Below are 10,611 nucleotides of genomic sequence, written 5' to 3'. Positions count from 1 at the left end.
GGAGGGCAGAGCATCACACAGCTCACAGGAGGGAGGCGAGGGCTCTCTGCACAGAGGTTGAGAAAGGGAGAGAGGCGCACACTGCCTTGGAGCCTCTGGAATGTCAGGCTGCAGAGTCTGGGCTTGAATCAGTACATGATCATTGATGTTACAGCCAAATACATATTGGTTCTATACTAAAAGGAAGATAGCTAAAAGAAAACTCGCCCCCCAAAAGTAATTTAAATAAATTTATTTGCAGGAGAAAAACATCTGAACATCAGGTACAGGTCTGATCCACAATGATCCAACAACAGGCCTAACTTGTCCTGGGGTACTCGGATGCATCCATCCAAGTCCATTCAGCGTCGGACCTGAGTATTCCACAATGCACATGACCATGACACAGTGACAAAGTACAACAGCAATACTCACCACTCTGTGAGCTACAGTTACACTATAAACAGTTTAGGTCCTTTGTTAAAAAAAATGGAAAAAATATTTCTATTACAGCTTTATTTCCAGGATTTTCAGTTAGATACAGCTTTATATATTTTCTCTCACGATAGACAGCAAAAGGTCGCCTTCTTTAGCATCTGTAGATAAAATATATTACTTGTTAACCGTCTGTACTCTGAAGCATGTTTGCCATGTATGAGTTCAGATAAGAGAATGAAACTGTGCTGTGGCAAAATCCTGGCTGAGGATCAGGACTTGGATAGCTTCCATACTTGTTTTAAAAAACTGCCATCTGGGAAAAAAGAAGTGAAGACATGAAAGAGAACCGACATACTCTCTTTCAATGAGGCAGTCTAACTCCAGAGAATGGGCTTTCCATCTGAATTCCAAGTGTGTGGTCCCAAAGTGGAATTCTCTCCAGTCCGGGAGCTGCCTGTGGCCGGGAGCAGCACACGCAGGGAAAGCCAGCGGGGAGGGAAGGGTTAACTGAGCCACAGAGATGGCCCCTGATAAATCAGCTCCTCCAGGTCCTCAGCCCACACAGAGGCAGGGCAGCCAACACACCAACACAGGACCACGCGCTCACTGAACTGCACACATAGAGCTCCGAGGAGTGTTCACAGGTCTTGACATGGGTTCCTGGTGGTAGTTTACAATATCTGCCTTCACCACCCTCTGTCATAAAAGAAAACAGAGTCATTATCAGGGCATCAGAACATTCCGAAAGGGCTCCTTACAGTATATTTTCATTTTCTGAACTTTGGCGAACCCTTGATGATAGACACCATAAATGAAGCAGGAGCTGATATTAAAAGAACCAACCAGAACAAACTAGAGCAGAGCTGGGATTGGCGGGCAAGGGGGCTTTCTTGTTGTTGTTGGGTTTTGTTTTGTTTTAAGTATCTAATTGCAAGTCCTTAATTGAGTCTTTCCTGGTTTTACGACATAAGCTTGAAGTTATCACAAGTCTAATAAAAACCTGACAAATTAATATAAAATATTAAACCCTGGTTAAAACTTAAAGCAAAGGTTTAAAATTAGTCATTTACATAGTTTAACTGATAGACAAGATTTTGTTATTTCAAAGTAAAAAAGTCATTATTTATTAATACTTCCATAAACCACTATCCCCAGCCAGAGCTTTTTAAAGAATGTTTATAGTAATTAGTGAGTTAGTGAGAAGAGGTGTGAATGTTAAAAGTCCCATAGAAAAGGAGAAATGTTTTAAGCAACTCAATATTTAAAATGTTGCCAATTTTTAGAACGTTCCTCCCAAAACCCTAACTTACTTCCAAATTGCTCACTAATGGGTTATAAATAATGACTAACAAAATACAGAATGAGAATTTAGAAAATTACTGCATACTCATATTTTTAAAATAATTTAAACTGAAAGATAGTTTTAATTCTTCCTTCCTTCTTTCTGAGCCACATTCAAGGATAATGATAAATTTAGCAATATGCCCTAATATTCATCTCTAAGTAATAATTTACATTAAAACAAATCCTTTACTGTTTTCAACTCTTTTACTAAGTCTGCACACACAAGCAGACAAAGAAGAGTAATTCAAGACAAATTTTAAAAGTACTCTTTCAATTACCAGGCTATTTCAGGAAAAATGGTAAGGAATGAATAATGAAATAACTGCCTCAATTCTCCACTTCACTGCACATGTAATAAACACAACCATAAAGACAAATACGTGTGAAAGTAACTGAAATGTTATTTTAATTTGTTCCCAATTCCTTATTTCATTCGTAAGTCTCTTGGCAAAGGATCAATATTTCAAAGTTCTAAAACAGGATGTATGCAATATTAATTCCAATAATGTACAATAATCATTTGAACTTCTCTATTCATAAGGGGAAAAGAACAAGATAGCATTCACTAGTTCTCACCACCCTCCTCCCCCAAATTGCAATAATTTATCCGTTATACCTGCACTACTGTACTGAACAGAGTCTAGTCTGAGCAGAGGTGAAATGTTCATTATCTTCTTCCGGGTACTTCACTATGTCTGCCCTGACAATACGCTGTCAATTCCGTACAACATAAACGAGATGAAGAAGAAAGAAAGAAAAAATGGAAAGCATGTTCAATGACTGAAAATAGAAGGGAACACCAAAGGAGAAAAAGGAATATACACATAAATTTAAACATGTCTCAAAAGAAAACAGCAGAATATAGACATATAAAAGAAAGGAAAGCAAGCAAAGATCCAAGAAACATCATTCTTGCCGAAACCAGTTTGGCTCAGTGGGTAGAGCGTCGGCCTGCAGACTGAAAGGTCGCAGGTTCGATTCCGGTCAAGGGCATGTACCTGGGTCGCGGGCACATCCCCGGTGGGGGATTTGCAGGAGGCGGCTGGTCGATGTTTCTCTCTCATCGATGTTTCTGACTCTCTATCTCTCTCCCTTCCTCTCTGTAAAAAATCAATAAAATATATTTAAAAAAAAAAAAAAAGAAACATCATTCTTTATAATTCCACTTAATTGTTAAAATAGACTTGTCTGCTCCTCCCAGACAAGTTGTGAGTTCTAGTTTTGATATCACAATTACACATAATATATATAATTCCCAGTATTCAGAAAACAACCAAGAATTATGGTGCTTTTCTATGCTAACATGCAGTAAAAGTATTAATTCCATTTCCTTCCACAAACATTACTGAGGATCTACCCTGTGCCAGTCACTCTGTAATGGGAATGCACAGCTAAGTTACACAGCATCTGTTCACAAGTTGCTGGGGACCCAAGGGAAGAGAAATACTTTCACAGATAATTGTCATACAAGAATAAGTGCTGTACTAGTAGACCTATATGCTATGGTAATAGAGAGGTAGGAGTAATTAATTTTCTTTGAAGGTAGGAAAGAGAATTCATATATATATCAGAGGAAGCCATGTAGGATTTACAAATTTTATATTTAATAACATTTACTATTTGTCAAAAATATTCTCTTTTAAAAAATATATATATATATATTTTTTTTTTTTTAACAGAGAGGAAGGGAGAGAGATAGTCGATGAGAGATGTCCGACATCGATGAGAGAGAAACATCGATCAGCTGCCTCCTGCACATCTCCCACTGGGGATGTGCCTGCAACCCAGGTACATGCCCTTGACCGGAATCGAACCTGGGACCTTTCAGTCTGTAGGCAGACGCTCTATCCACTGAGTCAAACCGGTTATGGCTCAAAGATATTCTTTTGATGCTAATTGCCCCAATCCTCACAACCCTAATGTCCATGGTAATCCCATCCTATATAATAAAAAGGTAATATGCAAATTGACCATCACACACTCACACAAGATGGCTGCTGCCATGCAGTCACAAGATGGCCACCACAAGATGGCCAGCAGGGGAGGGCAGTTGTGGGCAATCAGGCCAGCAGGGGAGGGCAGTTAGGGGTGGCCAGGCCAGCAGAGGAGGGCAGTTGGGGGCGGCCAGGACGGAAGGGGAGGGCAGTTGGGGTGACTGCGCCAGCAGGGGAGGGCAGTTGGGGGTGACCGGGCCTGCAGGGGAGGGCAGTTCGGGGCAATCGGGCAGGCAGGCAGGCGAGCGGTTGGGAGCCAGTAGTCCCAGATTGTGAGAGGGATGTCCGACTGCCGGTTTTGTCCTGATCCCCAGCAGTCAGACATCCCCCGAGGGGTCCCAGATTGGAGAGGGTGCAGGCTAGGCTGAGGGACACCCCCACCCCACCCCAGTGCACGAATTTTGTGTACTGGGCCTCTAGTATTTCATATAAAATTAAAACAAGTTCAAAATGCACTTTTCTGTCATTTAAAAAAATGACATACAGTATTTAAGCAAACAGCTATTTTCTCAACTAAGAGTTTTGCTAAACTAAAGAATCAAAACTACTGTGTTAGGTTTTTGTTTGCAATAACCCTTAAAAAGACTATATGTGACAAGTATGACAGAGCTAACATGCTCTCTAAATTGTTCAACTTAAACTTATCCTGGCTTTTTTTTCTTTCATAATTTCAAATATCTTATTTCAGAAAATTCTTATTTCATAACAGCATTTAATAATTAACAAATATAGAAAACCATGTTAATATGGCTGCTGGTTGCAATGGCACTTATAAAGACTGAATGAACTAGGAGTAAATGAGTAGGGTGGTACAGTATATTGGCCTAAGCAGGCTCTGCCCCAGTTCCCAGCAGCAGCTTAACTGCTGGACAAGACTGCGATTCACTGGGCAGAAGCACTGCTAACCGCAATGTGAGGTTACTGCAAGAGGAGTATGTCAGTAAAACACTGAACACCATTATCTGCCCTCCACCGAACCTAATTGTTTCATGACAAACTGTGGGTTACAATAAAGAAAAGGGATTTTCATAATCAGTAAGCAACTCATCAATCCTCCAAAATGTTGGTTTAAACCCTATCCTATAAACACAACCAGGTTACTGACCTACGGTCAAAATATTTGGTCAGTGTACTGACTAATGTAAATGGCTTGGATATTCAGCATTAATTTTCACCCAATTAATGAAGAACTAAAAAGGCAACATCTTTCTTTGTTTGGGGCCTTCGTTGTTTGACATAAAGCTTTGTACAAAGTTTCTGACCTAGCAGCCAGAACCAAGGCTTTGCTTTTTAGGAGTAGCAAAACAGAATATCCAGGCCATAAACTTCATGGTAGATGAGTTCACAGGAGTCAGTCCGTTTACAAGTCATTATGTTTGTTTTCAGAGAAAATGTTACCTACAAAACATCAACTTTTATTTGAACACCAGCTTAGCCCTTATTATGGAGAGAATAACTGCGGTGGGTCCTGGAAGTGGAAGTGGTAGCTATCTAGACGGAAAGCAAGAAAGCAACCCTGGAGCTGGGGAAGTAAGGTATAAGGAGTAGAGATGGACTCTTGGGAAGACACAAAAAATAAATTTGGTCTACTCTGCAACTGTCTTAATACAGATAGTAGTTACATGTTTATCATTGAAAAGTCATAGTTTGTCACGCTCAGGATATAGAGTAAACATACCTTGAAGGCTAAACACACTGGCCACTATCATTCATTCAAAGACAATCACTATTCTAGGTACTGAAGACATTCAGATAAATAATATAATACACGATCTCTGTTTTTGAGACGCGTGAGAGTCCAGCATGGAAAACAGATGTGTAAACTATTAAAGAATATGTGTCTGCTATACATCCATAATATAAAGTATAACAAGATTATAGATTGCCATTTAAAGCATGGATATAGCAATTTAAAACTATGGTACTCTGTACACTGTAGGAACTTAAAGACAGCTACTCTTCCTGTTCTTCCACAAAATGCGCTGCCACTAACATTCATCGCTTTAGGCAAGTTACTCACCTCTTTGCTCTTCATGATGGACTACGCTATTTAAAAAAAAAGGTTTATCTACATGGTCTCTAAGGTCCCATCTAGTTTTGAAACTATATGAAAAAATAAATTTAAAAGGTGATTAGAGAAAGATATGATATAGAAATTCATTAAGCAATGTTCAATATCTGAGGTTTAGATTAGTATGAACAAAGTGGGTAAAAATGTTCTTATAAGGAAGACAGGTGATGTTTAGGATAAAAAATAAACACTAGTGCAGTCTTTGTAAACTTACTTGACAAAATGATACAAAAATATTAACATCTAGGTAAGAAGAATCTAAGTTCCTTATGGCTCCTTAAGGAAGGTCAGTATTCAGATAAGACAGAAAAGAGAAGTATCAGGGGTTAAAGGCATTTGTGTTTATAGTTATACACTAAGTAAAACAGAATTAAAATCTTAAACATGCCTACTATATGCCCTATGCTAGAAACTTTTATATAGAGTATGAAAGTATTCAGAGGTCACATAAAGAATATATATTTTTAGCAAGTTTAGTGAGTATCTCAGATATGAAATTTTTGTTTAGAAAAAACTAATGCATACTTAATTTAAACCAAACAGAAATTCATAGTTTATTAACTGGCAAGTGAAACTGTCATGATTGAAAATGTATTAAGAATGTATTAAGAACTTTGAACACCAAGTATAGAAGGCAAAACATCCTTGCAATTCAGACAGAGAGAGATAACATACAAGATAGCACATTTTCGTTTCAGACTACCTAATGCATTATTAAGGAGCTAAATACTAAACTTCCGAGAGAACAGCAGTAGTAAATTTATTTTTTCTCGTAAAGGTTTGACTACTTTGTAAACAAAAAATTCTGAACAATCTCAGAAACTAGGACATTTGTTAACAACCCTTCCCAACTTTTATACTATCTTAGAGGAGAATGGTTGGGGCAGGGGAGAAAAGAGAACAAATAAATAATGAAAATGAAACTATCAACTAAATTGGGAATTGTGAGAAATGCAACTAGAGTGTACTTAATTGTTTAAATACCTGTCTGCCCATTTGTGCTGGGAGTTCCTTGAGGACAAGGACTTATTCATCTCTGTGGTCCCTGGCACAAAGTAGACCCTCAAAACATGTTGGCTGTATTCAGAAACTACATTCCATTTCTTTCTTCCCCTATCTCTTCCTTATAAAACTTGCACAATGTGCTGATAAGTCATTTTATGACTCCCAAACAGTAATGATCTCGGTTAGAACTAAAATAACAGAATCTCTTTCAATAAATCAGTGAATGGAATTAAGACTACAGCCTTATTACAAATATTTGTCACAAACTAAATTACTGTAGCATCAATTTCCACGTGACTCGGTGAGTCTACCATCTCCTATAAAATGAATAAAAACACTTTCAAACATTACACCAAATCCCCTCAGGTATCTTTTAAATGGCATAAAACCCACAGAAACCATTCACATCTCCCTCTCTCTCTCTCCCTCTCTCTCTCTCTCTCCGCCCCCCCTGCCCACCCTCCCTCCCTTCTCTCCCTCTTTCTCTCTCCTCCATTTCCTTCCTCCCTCTCTCCTTCCCTCCCTCCCTCCCTTCCTTCCTTCCTCTTTTCCCATATATATATTTGGTTTTAATATACACCTTGTATACATAAACAAAAAATATAAAACCTGAACTTCTTTGTCTTTTTCCCCTCTAGTCCTTTACATCCAAATGGCCAACAAACACATGAAAAAGATGTTCAACATCACTAATCATCAGGGAAATGTAAATTGACACCACAATGAGCTATCACTTCACACAATGGCTATCATCAGGAACTCAAGAGATGTCCTGGTGAGGATGTGCAGAAAAGAGAACCCTTGTGCACTGTTGGTAAGAATGTAAATGGTACAGCCACTATAAAAAACACTATGGAGGTTCCTCTAAAAATTGAACTATCATATGATCCAACAGTTCCATTCCTGGATATTTGTCCAAAAAAAAAGAAAACACTAATTCAAAAAGATATATGTACCACAATGTTCATCGCAGTGTTTTTTACAACAGCCAAGATATGGAAACAACCTAACTATCCCACAACAAATAAATGGATAAATAAAATGTGGTACACACACACACACACACACACACACACAGAGAAATATTATTCAGCCATGAGAAAGGAGGACATTCAGCCACTTGCAACAGCATGAATGAACTTAAGTATATTATGCTAAGTGAAGTAAGTCACACAGAGAAAGATAAATACCGCAGGATAGCACTTATATGTGAAACTTTAAAAAGCCAAACTTGTAAAAACAGAGAATAAAATGGTGTTACCTGGGAATGAGGGGCGGGAGGACAGGGTAGATACGGTTAAGGGTACAAACTTACACTAAAGTAGTAAAGCCAGAGATATATGTGCAGTACAGTGAATAATCATCAAACCCACGAAGAGACTAGAACTTAATTATTCCAACTACTAAAAAGAAATAAATTACTCTTTAAATATAAAGTTCAATATAATCACCTGTGACTGTTCTATTTCTGCTTTGTTTAATTTGATTCCAAGGATTTCAGCAGCAACTTTCTGAAAACACAGGAATACCTACATACCAAAAATAGGTTTAAATGATGTAAAACAGGCATGCTTAAGTTACCTTCAAATAAACTGAACTTTCTAAACAATGATAAATAGCAAGAATTACAAAATATGATGCACCAGGTTATTCCAAAAATAGCTTTATTTGTCAGAGACAACAAAATTTTGAATGTAATAAACTTTTAAGTCATTAAACCCATAAATTGAACAAATTCATAAAATTCAGTGAATTGATCTAAACATAAATCCCTAAAAACTTACATTTTAAAGATTTAACATAAGACGATTACAGTGACCACATTCAAAAAATACTAGCAAAACAAACACCTACAGGTGCTGAAGAAAATGAGAATACAGTATACTACCTGGGTTTTTCACTGCCAACTTTAAATTGGTCTTTTGACCTGGCTTTAGTCTATACCTTAAAAATCTTTGCTGCTCTCAAGTCAATAAACTCTCCACATCTTTTGAGCAGAACAACTTAGAAATCCCTACTGTATTTTATCAGTTCAGAGTGAAGGAGCAGTATACTCCATTATCAATAAGCAGAAGTCTACAAACACTTCTCTATAAACAGACTTTTCATACACTGTTAGCTTACGTTATGATTTCTAGCACTCCAATCCAGAGTTCACCTGTAAGGTATAACTTGTCTTTGCTTCATAAGTGTACTATCATTTTCTTATCCCTACTTACCTCATGATTACTTACTGAATATTTATCACAATTTTATTAATCTGGTTTTGATTTCTAATCAAAAAGAGATACATACTCCGAAAGGCTTATGTCATTTGCACCTCAAAAAGTAATATATATTATAGTTCACTGATAGTCAATGTTTAAGGAAAAACAGGAAAGTTAGTGTGGTAGAATGGAGAGGAAGAGATGGATTGTATAAGAAAATAAGCAGAGATTACACAAATCATGTAAGATCTGGGAGGCTATCAGAAGGGCTGTGGCTTTTACTCTGAGTAAAATGGAAACCCTGGGACAGTGGCTTGTTGTAATTTCTATTTTGATAGGTTCAACCCGGCTGCTGTACTAAGTACTCACTAGAGAAGATCAAGGGTACAAAAAAGAAACCAGCGAAGATAATAATGTCAGAGATGATGAGGGCTTGAAACAAAGTGGTAGCAGTGCAAATATAAGAAATAACCACCGGGTTCTGGGCATATTTTGAAAGTAGAGCCAAGAGGACTTGAGGTGTAAAGAAAGGAGGGTTCAAGGATAACTCCAATATAATTTTGGATTTAGTAATTGATAGAACTGCCATTTACTGAAGTGGGAAGACTGTGAGAGATTTGAAGAAGGAATACCAACAGCTCAGAATGGACCTGAATTAAACTTGGACTGCCTATCAGACATCTCAGCAGAGGTCTTAGGTGGACAGTTGAACATTGAGTCTGATCAAAGCCACGAGACTAGATGAGGTCACTAAGGAAATAAGTTTAGAAAAAGAAATACACAAAGTGGGCACTCAGCAAATGCAAACTGCTGGCAGGAGCACTAATATTTGTGAGGATCAGAAAAAGAAGACTAGAAGGAATGAATCATCATATGAGATTAGCAGTCATCTCTGAATGCTGAAATTATGGGGATTTATATTCTTTTTAAACTCTTAAACAACCATAAACTTATGTTAAGTGAATTACAAAAGTAATATAAACAGAATAAACATGTTACATCTAATCTAGTCTATTTTATATCTTCAATAAGCATTAATTTGTTGCAAAAAATAATGGAAATCACTTCCTATGAATATTAATAAATAAACGTAAAACCTCACTCATAAGATCCATTTTCATTGTTACTTACAGAGTCTCCTGTCTTTGCTGAGACAAAGTGGCTACTAAAACCATTTTCCTGGCAAAACCTCAAGTGTTTTTCAGGTTTTACTGTCCGCATATGCTCCAAATCAACTAGAAAGGTGAACAGAAACAGAGAAAAAATATTAGAGTCAATCAATATACTTTAACATGTTTAAGTCTGACTTATCTCCCAGTATTATATCCCAGCTTAGGCACTACCTGCGTAATCTTAGGCAATTTCCTTAACTTTTGTATGCCTCGGTCTCTAAACCTAAAAACTAAGAATAACACATATACCTACCTTATATGGAGTGTTTGAGAATTAATCCATGTATAGTGCAAATGTCCAGTACCTGATAAGTGCTCAAAAAATGAAAGCTATCATTCTTATTATCTATATAGCTTCTGGAACATTGATGATGCTCAAAAAAGATTTCCTTCATATAATA

The 10,611-nt window shown here is 37.3% G+C and overlaps 1 protein-coding gene across 3 annotated transcripts in view; it reads right to left on the bottom strand.

Moving 5' to 3' along the window:
* Nucleotides 1-216: 216 nt before the first annotated feature.
* The window catches only part of RAB28 (RAB28, member RAS oncogene family), a 72,749-nt gene continuing 62,354 nt past the window's right edge, over nucleotides 217-10,611 (bottom strand). The window contains exons 5-8 of one of the 3 annotated variants that reach the window (XM_059675631.1): nucleotides 10,170-10,273; nucleotides 8,283-8,360; nucleotides 2,378-2,472; nucleotides 217-1,113 (exon numbers count right to left, since the gene is read on the bottom strand). In XM_059675631.1, coding sequence (XP_059531614.1) covers nucleotides 2,383-2,472; nucleotides 8,283-8,360; nucleotides 10,170-10,273 — 272 coding nt within the window. In that variant the 3' untranslated portion in view covers nucleotides 217-1,113; nucleotides 2,378-2,382. The remainder of the gene's footprint in view (nucleotides 1,114-2,377; nucleotides 2,473-8,282; nucleotides 8,361-10,169; nucleotides 10,274-10,611) is intronic. The other 2 variants (XM_059675623.1, XM_059675641.1) reach the window with 2 other exon arrangements.

Source organism: Myotis daubentonii, chromosome 1, assembly GCF_963259705.1.
Source record: "Myotis daubentonii chromosome 1, mMyoDau2.1, whole genome shotgun sequence".
Taxonomy (NCBI): Eukaryota; Metazoa; Chordata; class Mammalia; order Chiroptera; family Vespertilionidae; genus Myotis; species Myotis daubentonii.
The sequence above is the reverse complement of the archived record's forward strand: the minus strand, read 5'-3'. Positions and strand labels throughout refer to the sequence as shown.